At 44.4% G+C, this 13,333-nt stretch overlaps 2 protein-coding genes across 5 annotated transcripts in view; one reads left to right on the top strand and one right to left on the bottom strand.

Moving 5' to 3' along the window:
• Positions 1-2,892: 2,892 nt before the first annotated feature.
• On the bottom strand, positions 2,893-7,743 carry ccdc166 (coiled-coil domain containing 166). Of its 3 annotated transcripts, none has more exons than XM_020491240.2 (10): positions 7,496-7,743; positions 6,069-6,187; positions 5,879-5,932; positions 5,129-5,183; positions 4,599-4,743; positions 4,444-4,523; positions 4,074-4,195; positions 3,951-4,005; positions 3,757-3,843; positions 2,893-3,664 (listed from the first exon to the last, which is right to left on the bottom strand). In XM_020491240.2, exons 1-10 carry the CDS (start codon positions 7,499-7,501, stop codon positions 3,467-3,469), a joined length of 921 nt encoding a protein of 306 aa, XP_020346829.1. In that variant the 5' UTR covers positions 7,502-7,743; the 3' UTR covers positions 2,893-3,466. The 3 variants fall into 3 exon arrangements, with proteins under 3 accessions (XP_020346829.1, XP_020346832.1, XP_020346830.1); XM_020491243.2 differs by lacking the exon at positions 7,496-7,743 and adding an exon at positions 6,754-6,826; XM_020491241.2 differs by lacking the exon at positions 7,496-7,743 and adding an exon at positions 6,577-6,782.
• Positions 6,887-13,333, top strand: part of si:dkey-183c6.8 (protein O-GlcNAcase) — a 53,593-nt gene continuing 47,146 nt past the window's right edge. For both annotated transcript variants that reach the window (XM_020491237.2, XM_020491238.2), the window contains exon 1: positions 6,887-7,339. In XM_020491237.2, coding sequence (XP_020346826.1) covers positions 7,300-7,339 — 40 coding nt within the window. In that variant the 5' untranslated portion in view covers positions 6,887-7,299. The remainder of the gene's footprint in view (positions 7,340-13,333) is intronic.

The following is a 13,333-nucleotide window of genomic DNA, read 5'->3' on the forward strand; positions in this document are numbered from 1 at the left end:
CTGATGAAAGTGGACTGATGCACTCACTCTGCGCAGAGCCTGAAATCCTTCTTGAGTATAGTATTATTGTCACGCCCTGACCATAGAGAGCCTTTATTTTCTATGGTGGAGTAGGTCAGGGCATGACTGGGGGGGTTAGTCTAGTTTATATTTTCTATGTGGGGTTTTAGTTTTGTTCTCTATATTGGTGATTGGTATGATTCCCAATTAGAGGCAGCTGGTAGTCGTTGTCTCTAATGGGTGATCATATTTAGGTAGCCTTTTTCCACCTGTGTGTTATGGGATATTGTTTTGAGTTAGTGCACGTAGCATCTCGTTAGTCACGGTTCATTGTTTGTTTCTTTATTTGTTTTGTTCTAAGTTTTCACTTTAATAAATTATGTGGAAACCATATCGCGGTGCAGCTTGGTCCAACCATTATTCTGACGTACGTGACAATTATATTACCAGCATTTTATTCCTAACTGTTCTGCCATAGCTAAGCCCTTGTTTGTACTCAATGGGGGTCAAAAGAAAAGCAGAAGAGATGGGAAGAAGGACAACAGTGGGATTTTCTGCAAGTTAACACAATCGGATTGGACTGAGGAGTGTGTCGTTGCATTCCAGAAGCTGAAGGATGCTCTTCTGAACTGTCATGCTGCTTCACCCTGACTTTGAGAGGCTCTTCATTCTCTTCAGGGACACCTCTTTGGATGGTCTCGAAGCTGTGCTTTGTCAATTGCCCGGAGAAGCAAGTCCCATACAGTACCATTCGTAAGCAGACCCTGAGCAAGTAGCAGAGAAGTTATCCAGTACACAGACTTGAATTTCTAGCACTGAAATGGAGTGTGTGTGAGATATTCCGTCACTGGCTTAAGGGGCAACGAGTTCACTATCTGGACAGATAGTAACTCGTTAACATACATCATGATGAAAAAACCCAAACTGGATGCTTTTGAGCAAACGTTGATCTGAAGTGCATCCCAGGCAGCAAGAATACAGTAGCAGATGCTCTGAGCCGCGCAGAGACTGATGAGTGAGTCGTACCAAGAGCACTTTTGCGTGAGGCTGTTGGAATGGTGAATGATGATGTCCAAGATGCCTTCTGGTGAGTTTCATAACCCCAGGAGATAACCTCCTTGACCACTGCTGGGCAAGTTTAGTGAAGCGGTCAGTCACCACCAGAACATAAACTGAGTTCTTCTTATGGTCTTCCACTGTCCAAAAATCCAAACACACCAACTCCATGGGAGAGCAGGTATTAATGATCTCTGATGGGGTCTGGCTGCTGGCTCTGGAGTCTTTGTTAGAACTTATCTCTGGCAGCATTGTACATAATCCTTGATGTCTCTCTCCATTGCAGGCCAGAAAAACACCTGTCTGGCTTGGGCTAGAGTTCTAGCTTGGCCTTGATGTTCTGCAAGGTTGCTTTGAGTCTTAATGCCTCTGGTAAGACATACTGGAAATATATCCGGTTGTGTGGCTCTCCCTAATGACACGGTACAGAGCTCCCTCTCTTAGGATCAAGCGGTCCCACTACTTCATCAGTAACAATACTTTGGAAGAAACAGCATATCGGTCACGTCTAGTGGGCCGTTTCTTGTTGAAGATGAAAGAGATAACCTTGTATATCACAGGGTCTTGCAGCTGGAGATCTCAAAATTCCTCATGTTCAGGCAAAGTATCAATACCAGGAGGAAGCAGCTGTTGGATGATGGAACAAAGCTGGATTGTTTGCATCTCAGTTGAGCATTCCCAGTCGGTGCTGACAGAGTATAGCTATCACTTCAGCAGCAGCCACTCAATGTTAGTGATTGCTGTTCAACAGTCTGATGGCCTTGAGATAGAAGCTGTTTTTCAATCTCTCGGTCCCAGCTTTGATGCAAATGTACTGACCTCGCCTTCTGGATGATAGCGGGGTGAACAGGCAGTGGCTCGGGTGGTTGTTGTCCTTGATGATCATTTTGGCCTTCCTGTGACATCGGGTGGTGTAGGTGTCATGGAGGGCAGGTTGTTTGACCCCGGTGATGCGTTGTGCAGACCTCACTACCCTCTGGAGAACCTTACAGTTGTGGGCGGAGCATTTGCCATACCAGGCGGTGATACAGCCCGAGAGGATGCTCTCGATTGTGCATCTGTAGAAGTTTGTGAGGGATTTAGGTGACAAGTCAAAGTTCTTCAGCCTCCTGAGGTTGAAAAGGCGCTGATGCGCCTTTTTCACCATGCTGTCTGTGTGGGTGGAACATTTCAGTTTGTCCGTAATGTGTACACTGAGGAACTTAACTTACTACCCTCTCCACTACTGTCCCGTCGATGTGGATAGGGGGGTGCTCCCTCTGCTGTTTCCTAAAATCCACGATCATCTCCTTTGTTTTGTTGAGGTTATTTTCCTGACGCCACATTCAGAGGGCCCTCACCTCCTCCCTGTAGGCCGTCTCGTCGTTATTGGTAATCAAGCCTACCACTGTAGTGTCGTCTGCAAACTTGATGATTGAGTTGGAGGCGTGCATGGCCACGCAGTCATGGGTGAACAGAGTACAGGAGAGGGCTGACAATGCACCCTTGTGGGGCCCCAGTGTTGAGGATCAGCAGACTGGAGATGTTGTTTCCTACCCTCACCACCTTGGGGCGTCCCGTCAGAAAGTCCTGGACCCAGTTGCACAGGGCGTGGTCGAGACCCAGGGTCTCGAGCTTAATGACGAGTTTGGAGTGTATTATGGTTTTAAATGCTGAGCTGTAGTCGATGAACAGCATTCTCACATAGGTATTCCTCTTGTCCAGATGGGTTAGGGCTGTGTGATTGCTGGTCCTATCATGTGGATGCATTTTCTTGGCAAAGGAGAAATATTTACTAACAGGGATGTAAACAAATTTGTGCACAATATTTTAGAGAAATAAGCTTTTGTGCTTATGGAAATTTCCGGGATCTTTTATTTCAGCTCATGAAACCAACAATTTACATGTTGCCTTCATACACACATATCCATCGATCTATATACATTACCAGTCAAAAGTTTGGACAAACCTACTCATTCAAAGGTTTTTCTTAATTTTTACTATTTTCTACATTGCAGAATAATAGTGAAGACATCAAAACTATGAAATAACACATGTGGAATCATGTAGTAACCAAAAATGTGTTAAACAAATCAGAATATATTCAAAGTAGCCACACTTTACCTTGATGACAGCTTTGCACTCTTGGCATTCTCTCAGCCAGGATCATGAGGTATTCACCTGGAATGCATTTCAATTAACACATGTGTCTTCAAAAGCAATAAGGAAAGAAATTCCACAAATTAACTTTTTAACAAGGCACACCTGTTAATTGAAATGCATTCCAGGTGACTACCTATTGATGCTGGTTGAGAGAATGCCAAGAGTGTGCAAAGCTGTCATCAAGGCAATGGGTGGCTACTTTGAAGAATCTCATATATTTTGATTGAACACTTTTTTGGTTACTACATGATTCCATATGTATTATCTCTCAGGTATCTGCTGTGTGGTGGTGTCTTGTGTCTTCTCTCCCTCTGTCCACCCCCAGTGGCCGAGTGTGGGACCCTGGTGGGGTCGGCCCCGGGGTGGCTCGGAGGCGCCTCAGCTCCCTGACGTACTCCCTCTCCAGTAGGAGCTGCTGCCTTTGGGCCTGGAGCTGGTCCTGAAGTCCCCTCAGGGAGTGGGCTCTCTGGATCAATCAATCAATCAATCAACCAACCAACCAATCAATCAAACCAATCGATCAATCCATCAATGCATCCATCCATCTTTTGGCTATACCTGTATCAGCTGCTGCAGCTCTTCCCTCAGATGCTGGTTTTCCAGGGACACAGCTCTAGTGTGGGACAGTAGGCAGCGAGATGCCTCCTAGGGGGAGGAGAGGGGGTGGGTATGGAGGTGTGTGTTTGTGTACACATGTTCTTGTGGATGTGCGTACGCATGCGTGCATGTCTATGCATGTGTGTGTTACTCACCCTATTAGCGGCGAGGGCCAGGGCCTGTATTTTTAGTTTGGCCTGTGCTTCGTACCTATAATAATAAAAATAATACATTTACAAAGGAATTTACAGTCATGCACACACACTTTTCCCATTTACCTCTCTTTCTCACTGAGGAAGCCAGCCTTCAGGGCCTGCAGGGATTCAGAGTGACGACAGTGCATACTGGTCACCTCCCTCTCTAGCTCTGCTATACGCCCCAGCTGCTGCTGCTGCAAGCTCTGTTACACACACACCATATTAAAGCACACACATGAATAGCCATGTCGATACAGTATACACACACACTCACATATGCATACAGCCATGCAAAGGGTACTAATATAAAATAAGATTATAATAAAATGTGTAATATTAGTAGATCATATATTCTGTACACTAAGTGGTGGTGTGTGAGGAGATGAGAAGGCAGAGGAGAGAATGAGAAGACGGGTGGGGGGTAGGAGGAAAGGGTGAGGAAGTGTCATACTTTAAATTCTCGGAGCTCAGCAATCTCAATATTTAACAGCGCCAGTTCATTCTCCTTCTCCAGAATCTCCTTCTTCAGCTCTGTTAGGATAGGTTAGATTAGAGTTAGCTTCCTGCTCTCTCCTCATTGGCCCCTGGCACTTCCTGCTGACTCACCATTGGCCTGTTCCTGGTATTTGTCCAGATTCTCCTCCCTCTGTCTCTTCAGGTTCTCCTGCGCCTGGTGGTTTTGGTCGCTAAGGGTGACGATGGCACTCTGACGCTTCTGGGTCCGCTTGGACATGTACGACATGTACTCTTGCTGAGAAGGCGAGAGATGGGGTCAGGAGGAGAGGGATAAGGAATTATATGCATTGTCACTTTACCCCTACCTACATGTACAAATTACCTCAACTAACCTGTACCCCTGCACATTGACTCGGTACCGGTACCTCCTGTATATAGCCTCGTTATTGTCATTTTATTGTGTTACTTTTGAGTTTATTTTATTTAGTAAATATTTTTTTAACTCTATTTCTTGAACTGCATTGTTGGTTAAGGGCTTGTAAAAGTAAGAATTTCACAGTAAGGTCTACACCTGTGGTATTCGGCACGTGACAAATCAAATTTGATTTGATTTTATAGGGAGGGAGATGGGAAAGAGAGAGATGGGGAGAAAGAGAGTGTCAGCCTTTACTGTCACTCACGCTCTCCATGCGAGTCTGGTTGGCCTCATTCTGTAGGAACTCATTCTCACGCCGTCTGGTACAGCAGCCGCAGTTAAGGGAAGTGAGGAAAGTATTCTTGAGAAGCTATCGCTATCACATGAACAGGGGTGGGTCAATTCTAATTGACGGCAGTTAATTCAGGAGGTAAAATGAAATTCAAATTCCATTATTAAAGAAGGGCATTTTTACAATTATTTTCAATGATAACTGAAATGTAGAAGCTATTTATTTCAAAAGTTTTTAATTCAGACTACTTCCTGATTTAAATGCTTTCAATTCGAATTGCCCCAAATACTGGAACGGAGGGTAACTATTTTAAAGGGCCCTTCACTTAAACAAAAATGGATGCAGATGAATTAACAGTTTACAATTTAGCGGACTTGTGTGTGTCTGTGACAACTAAATCCTGGCTGTCTATCTGCAGTGTGCAAAGTGAAAGCTTTGGGAATCGTCCTGGACTGGGACGCCATCTGCCAGACCTTCTGAACAGGAGGTCTTGTGCAGACAACTTCCAGGAATAGTGTTCATTATGTGGCTTCATCAGTGCCTGCTCTAGTGAGGCAGAAACAGACTGCTTGAACTGCATTTGTCTTTATGGCCAAATGCCACATGTTCTGGTTATCATTTGCCCAGTATGTATAAATTGAATTGGCAGATGTGTTAGAAATGCCTGGGCCGATTTCTGGTTCCACTCTGTCACTGTTGTGAAGTCTGGGATTTAAAGGATACAACTTTTCCACTTTCCTCTTGAGGTTGTTCAAGGTGTCGGTTAGCTTGTCATACCTGTAGGTTACAGGAAGTGAAGTACAGAGTCACATGATGACAGGCAAGCAGACAGACAGGTAGGCATAGAGAGAGAGAGAGAGAGACAGGCAGATAGGCTAGCAGACAGACAGACAGACAGACAGACATGTCTCACTCTCTCTGTAGCAGAGCCTCACTGTCAGACCCAGGGTGTTCTGAGTCCTCTACTCCTTGTCCAGCTGTATCCTGCTTAAGGGCAGACTCTCCTTTCTTCTTAGGGGGCATTCTAGTTGCCTACACACACACACACACACACACACGTCATCTGTAGGGATCATTCTTTGCAGAAACAGTGACATTTGATTGAATGGCACCACATCTCACCAGTAGCCTATGTAACGTTAGCCAAGCATGAGCCCACCATACCCTCGCCCACGCTTGTTAACAAACCCGTTACAAGAGAGCACTGGGGCACCGAAAGCGCTGCAAGTTAGTTAGCTAGCTAACCGCATCAGTAATGATCACTGATCAGACTACACTCAACGCTGGCTGTGCTGTTCGCATTTGTTGGCTCAGCTCTCTATCAACTTTCCATTGGGTGTAAATATAGCTTTGAATACATCTCTAGTTATAAAGTGTAATTTGATAGCTACAAAAGTAGCAAACATCTAGTTATGTCTCACCTTCACGTTTGTTTAAAACGCTCCCTTGTTGCCAAGACAACTACATTGACAACACATTTCTACAGGGAAGTCACGTTCCCTAAAAATGAAAATAATCAAGGTCGTAAAGACCGCATTTATATAAAAACACCGATCAGTCCGAGCCTGGAGTTACAATGTTACATATGTTCCACTGACCGCATTTGCCCCGCTGCCGAACTTGACCCATCATTACCACGGTTCGGTGATCTGATTTCACATTGCATTACCGTAAAGATCTGCTCAAAAGGGCAACGGACAGACAATCGCTCTACTATCATGCTTCCAGCGGGCGGCTTTGCCTTGCCTGGCAGCCGTTTACTTTGGCAATAAACGTCAACATTTGTATTACATACAGCTCGTTTATATAAATACAACATATCTCCTATAAATAACAAATAGCTCGGCATTTTGAAGATTACACGTTTCATATCGACACAGACGAGGAAATAGTATCCTCCATTCCTCACACCTTGCATTTGCGTGCAGGAGGTGAGTGCGCCTGTGCGGGAGTTGAGCTAGCTGAGCAGGGAGAGCCAGCCGTGGCGGCACAGATGGAAAGGATGGAAATGGAGAACTACTCCGGCGCCTGACCTGAGACGGTACTAGGAAACGTTCGGTAGGCTAGGCTACTGCTCCGGTCGGTTGGATTGCTGGAGAGAGGCGAGGCGCACGGTGAAAGCAGGGGCGACACAGACAGAAAATATGGACGGGAGAAGCGAGTTCCTTTGCGGGGTTGTGGAAGGTAAGGACAACGGTCGTCTGGTTATCTGATCTTTTAATGTTCACGGAGAAGTTCATATGAAATACCATGCATAAAAAAAACAAGATTTTCAGTGTTTGTAAAGCTTTGAAATGTGGTAGCTATTGTAGCCCTATGATCAATCAGACATAACCTCACATTCATCTTTTATTCTCGTCATCTTCATTTTCTCATCATTGGTGTCCCAGTTAGTTTGCCATCGTTCAAGCCTGCTACTCCAATCCTCGAGTATCACCAAAAGCACACATTTTTGTTGTAGTCTCTGACAAAAAAAACACCTGAGGTGCGTTCAGTTCACTTCAACGTTTGCTACCTTGCAGAGCGGTTTGTACTGACAGACATGTTTATCCAAAACGTTCTTGAACAGACTTTGAGGTACGTTTGGTGAGTGTGTCTTAAAGCAATGAGTGACGTATTTAAAGGGCAGTGGCCATGCTGACATCCTACTTCAACCCACAAACCAACCCTTCCCAATGTTCAACTGATCATTCAGTACAGCACCTTTTCCATTCAATTGAATGTTCCATAACCTAAAAACTTACTGAACGCAGCCTTGATTCAATTCATTGTTTATTTGACAAGTTGAATCGGGTGTGCTTGTCCGGGGTTAAAAAGGTGTACTGTTGGGGGTACTTGAGGACTGGAATTGGGAACCACTGAGCTAGTCAGTCAGTCTCTCTCTTGTGTTCTAAGGTGAGAGATAGAGACAATCTGAAAGGAGCATGGAGAAAAACATTGATAGAAAAGATAATGATGTGACTGCACACAGCTGGATCCAGAATACCCCCTCCTCATTACTGACCAGTAGCGGTGCATGGGTAAAATCACTGTGGAACCACAGAGATTTAGAACCACAGAGAGTTACTGCAAGTCGCAAAGAAAAACAGGAGCTGCTTCCACTATTCCAGCACCATTTAAATTTCAACATCAATATAATTAATAATAATAATTAATATAACCTCTGCTTTTTAAAAATGTTTTATTTCACCTTTATTTAACCAGGTAGGCTAATTTGAGAACAAGTTCTCATTTACAACTGCGACCTGGCCAAGATTAAGCAAAATAGTGCGACACAAACAACACAGAGTTACACATGGAATAAACAAACATACAGTCAATAACGCAATAGAAAAAGTCTATATACAGTGGGTGCAAATGAGGTAAGATAAGGGAGGTAAGGCAATAAATAGGCCATAGTGGCGAAATAATTACAATGTAGCAATTAAACATGAGTGAAAGATGTGTAGAAGATAAATGTACAAGTAGAGATACTGGGATGCAAAGGAGCAAAAAATAAAATAACTAAATAACAGTATGGGGATGAGGTATTTGGATGGGCTATTTACAGATGGGATAGGTGCAGTGATCTGTGAGCTGCTCTGACAGCTGGTGCTTACAGTTAGTGAGGGAGATATGAGTCTCCAGCTTCAGTGATTTAAAAATTATATATTTTTTGTCTGTAGCAGTTTGGGTCTAGAGTGTCTCCCCCTTTTGAAGAGGGGGATGACCGTGGCGGATTTCCAATCTTTGGGGATCTCAGACGATACGAAAGTGAGGTTGGACAGGCTAGTAATAGGGGTTGCAACAATTTTGGCAGATAATTTTAGTAAGAGAGGGTCCAGATCCTCTAGCCCGGCTGATTTGTAGGGGTCCAGATTTTGCAGCTCTTTCAGAACATCAGCTTTCTGGATTTGAGTGAAGGAGAAATGGGGAGGATTGGGCAACTTTCTGTGGGGGGTACAGGGCTGTTGATCGGTGGGGTAGCCAGGTGGAATGCATGGCCAGCCGTAGAAAAATGCTTATTGAAATTCTCAATTATCGTGGATTTATCGGTGGTGAGAGTGTTTCCTAGCCTCAGTGCAGTGGGCAGCTGGGAGGAGGTGCTCTTATTCTCCATGGACTTTACAATGTCCCAGAACTTTTGGGAGTTTGTGCTGCAGGATGCAAATTTCTGTTTGAAAAAGCTAGCCTTTGCTTTCCTAACTGCCTGTGTATATTGGTTCCTAACTTCCCTGAAAAGTTGCATATCGTGGGAGCTATTCGATGCTAATGCAGTACGCCACAGGATGTGTTTGTGCTGGTCAAGAGCAGTCAGGTCTGGAGTGAACCAAGGGAAATATCTGTTGCTGGTTCTATTTTTTTTTTAATGGGGCAAGCTTATTTAACTTCTTATGGCTGGGGGGCAGTATTGAGTAGCTTGGATGAATAAGGTGCCCAGAGTAAACTGCCTGCTACTCTGGCCCAGAAGCTAAGATCTGCATATTATTAGTAGATTTGAATAGAAAACACTCGGAAGTTTCTAAAACTTTTTGAACGATGTCTGTGAGTATAACAGAACTCTGAAAAAAAATCCAACCAGGAAGTGGGAAATCTGAGGTTTGTAGTTTTTCAACTCTTTGCCTATCCAAGATGCAGGGTAAATTTGGTCCGATTGCATTCCTACGGCTTCCACTAGATGTCAACAGTCTTTAGAACCTTGTTTGAGGCTTCTACTGTGAAGGGGGAGAGAATGAGTGCTGTTTCAACCAGAGGTCTGGCAGTGCCATGAGCTCAGTCTCACGCACGACCGTGAGAGTTAGCTGCTTTATCGAACAAAACCTTGCATGTATTGTGTAACATGAAGTCCAATGAGTGTCATCTGATGAAGATCATCAAAGGTTAGTGATTCATTTTATCTCTATTTCTGCTTTTTGTGACCCCTCTCGTTGGCTGGAAAAATGGTTTTTCTGTGACTAGGTGCTGACCTATCATAATTGTTTGGTGTGCTTTCGTCGTAAAGCCTTTTTGAAATCGGACACTGTGGTGGGATTAACAACAAGTTTATCTTTAAAATGGTGTAAAATACTTGTATGTTTGAGGAATTTTAATTATGAGATTTCTGTTTGAATTTGGCGCCCTGCACTTTCACTGGCTGTTGTCATATCGATCCCGTTAACGGGATTTCAGACATAAGAAGTTTTAAGATGGTGAGGAAAGCACTTTTTAAAGAACAATCAGACATCCTCTACTGATGGAATGAGGTCAATATCCTTCCAGGATACCCGGGCCAGGTCGATTAGAAAGGCCTGCTCGCTGAAGTGATTTAGGGAGCGTTTGACAGTGATGAGGGGTGGTCGTTTGACCGCAGACCCATTACGGACGTAGGCAATGAGGCAGTGATTGCTGAGATCCTGGTTGAAGACAGCAGAGGTGTATTTGGAGGGCAGTTTGGTTAGGATGATATCTATGAGGGTGCCCGTGTTTACGGATTTGGGGTTGTACCTGGTAGATTCATTGATAATTTGTGTGAGATTGAGGGCATCAAGCTTAGATTGTAGGATGGCCAGGGTGTTAAGCATGTACCAGTTTAGGTCACCTAACAGCACGAGCTCTGAAGATAGATGGGGGGGGGGGGTCAATCAATTCACATATGGTGTCCAGGGCAGAGGGTGGTCTATTGCAAGCCGCAACAGTGAGAGACTTGTTTCTGGAAAGGTGGTTTTTTTAAAAGTAGAAGCTCAAATTGTTTGGGAAACAGACCTGGATGGTAAGACAGAACTCTGCAGGCTATCTCTGCAGTAGATTGCAACTCCGCTCCCTTTGGCAGTTCTATCTTGTCATTTTTTTTTTGGGGCCTTCCTAAGCCAGGATTCAGACACGGCTAGGACATCCGTGTTGGCAGAGTGTGCTAAAGCAGTAAATAAAACAAACTTAGGGAGGAGGCTTCTTATGTTAACATGCATGAAACCAAGGCTTTTATGGTTACAGAAGTCAACAAATGAGATTGCCTGGGGAATGGGAGTGGAGCTAGTCACTGCAGGTCCTGGATTAACCTCTACATCACCAGAGGAGGAGTAGGATAAGGGTACGGCTAAAGGCTATAAGAACCCGTCTTCTAGTACGTTCGGAGCAGAGAGTAAAAGGAGAAGGTTTCTGGGTTTGTTAGAATAGATTCAAGGCATAATGTACAGACAAAGGTATGGTAGGATGTGAATACAGCAGAGCTAAACCTAGGCATTGAGTGACGATGAGAGAGGTATTGTTTCTAGAGACACCATTTGAACCAGGTGAGGTCACCGCATGTGTGGGAGGTGGAACAAAAGGGTTAGCTAAGGCATATTGAGCAGGGCAGGAGGCTCTACAGTGAAATAAGACAATAATCACTAACCAAAACAGCAATGTACAAGGCATATTGACATTAGGGAGATGCATGCGTAGCCAAGTGATCATAGGGTCCAGTGAGTAGCTAGGTGACCTGGAGGCACGGTGATTCGGACAGCTAGCAGATGGGCATTCAGGGGATGTTGCGATGGAGGAGGCTATTGAAAAAAAAAAACTTGGGCGGATTACGTCGGTAGTCCAGTCGTGATGAATCGGCGGGGCTCCATTTCAGCAATGAAAGGGGTCCAGGCCAATTGGCAAAATAGGTATTGTGGCCCAAGGAGTGGCTGATGGACCTCTTCAGCTAGCCGGGAGATGGGCCTAGCATAGGCTAGCTCCAGGCTAATTGGTGCTTGCTTCGGAACAGAGACGTTAGCCAGGAGTAGCCAATCGGATAGCAGCTAGCTAGCTGCGATGATCCAGGTGGAAAGGTTCAGAGCTTGCGGTAGGAATCCGGAGATATGGAGAAGAAGTCCTATGGGTTGAATTGCACTGTGCAGACTGGCAGGAGTTTGGGCTAAAGGTTAGCTGATGACCGCTAGCTGACTACTAGCTTGTAGCCAGCTAGTTAGCTTCTAAAGTAAAGAAAATAGCAGATCCATACCACATTGGGTTAGGCGGCTTTCAGGAGAGTATGTTGAGGTCAAGAAAAATGTGAAGAAAAAAAATATAAAAAGATGTATACATGGGACACGACAAAGATGCCTGACTGCTACGCCATCTTGGATTTTGATTAGTCTAATACAGTGATATCTAAAATATACCAAAAACAATTTAGTCCAATCAATGTAAGCTAAATATGATGTGGCTGTCCATGGTTCTGATTTCTGTGTGCGTGCAAGTAGAAAAACATGTTGACTCACCCTACTTGTAGGGAAACACCAATGCCATCCTCCGCTCTTTCATTTTGACCAAACGGTCTATCACTCTGTCATACAGTACAAGCTTACATTTTGTTGTCCTAGGCTACCTGGCTAAAATGCTTGCTAAGCCAACTTCCATTCATGGGCAACATTAGCTAGTTAACATTGGCCTTCTACATATAGCTACATATTGTACGTCCATCCTCTCAGGCCAGCATCACAACAATGTATGAATTAATGGTTGGATCAGAATCTCTGTTATAATCATTGGCCAGTACGGATAAGTCCAAATCGCTATATCCGTCCATGACCAATTTAGGAACGGGCTAATTTTAGCTAGCTAGCTAGCCACCGGAAGACAACAACACAATGAGATGCAACAATTCAAGTTTTTCTGTCAATTATGTGTGCTCTCAATGGAATTTGATAGGAGTGATGCCAAATCCAAGCTGGCTTCCCTTGACACAATTTTTTGGTGCACCAGGACTATTCACAGTTGTCAACGGAGTCCAGATGCTCGCTAGCTTCCCTTCAATACAACCAATGGTAACATACTCGTTTGGACCAGACAGCTTCAGATAGATGGCCTACACGTAGAGAGAAAGAGGGGCGCTATTTCGCTCGCTTGGATGCTTTCCCCTGTGATATACATTCAGCCTCTTGCGAATTTAATGATAATTCTGAAACACAGAGCGATGAAAGATACGTTTTTTTTCTTTATAAATCTTCTTGGTATTTTTTTGGGGGAAGCCTAGCTTGCTAGCCCTTGGTATTCATGCATACACGCTACTGACCCACTTACCTTCTTACACACAAGCATGCACTCAGTCAAAGTTAAAGGTGCTGCATGGTCAATCCGCCATCTGCATTGTCCTTGCAGCATTTACTGTGACATGGCCTCTGCAGAAGTCAGGGCATTCGTACTTCTTGCGCTCCGCAGAGCAGCGCACAGCTGTTGTGAAGAAACTTGTCA

The sequence above is a fragment of the Oncorhynchus kisutch genome, linkage group LG9 (assembly GCF_002021735.2).
Source record: "Oncorhynchus kisutch isolate 150728-3 linkage group LG9, Okis_V2, whole genome shotgun sequence".
Lineage (NCBI taxonomy): Eukaryota > Metazoa > Chordata > Actinopteri > Salmoniformes > Salmonidae > Oncorhynchus > Oncorhynchus kisutch.

Excerpts from the sequence above, each read along its gene's own strand:
- ccdc166 (XM_020491240.2), bottom strand. Across the intron at positions 4,524-4,598 it reads ATACCAGGAACAGGCCAATG|AGCTGAAGAAGGAGATTCTG; the intron begins GTGAGTCAGCAG and ends CTATCCTAACAG. Across the intron at positions 4,196-4,443 it reads CTGAGCTCCGAGAATTTAAA|AGCTTGCAGCAGCAGCAGCT; the intron begins GTATGACACTTC and ends TGTGTGTAACAG.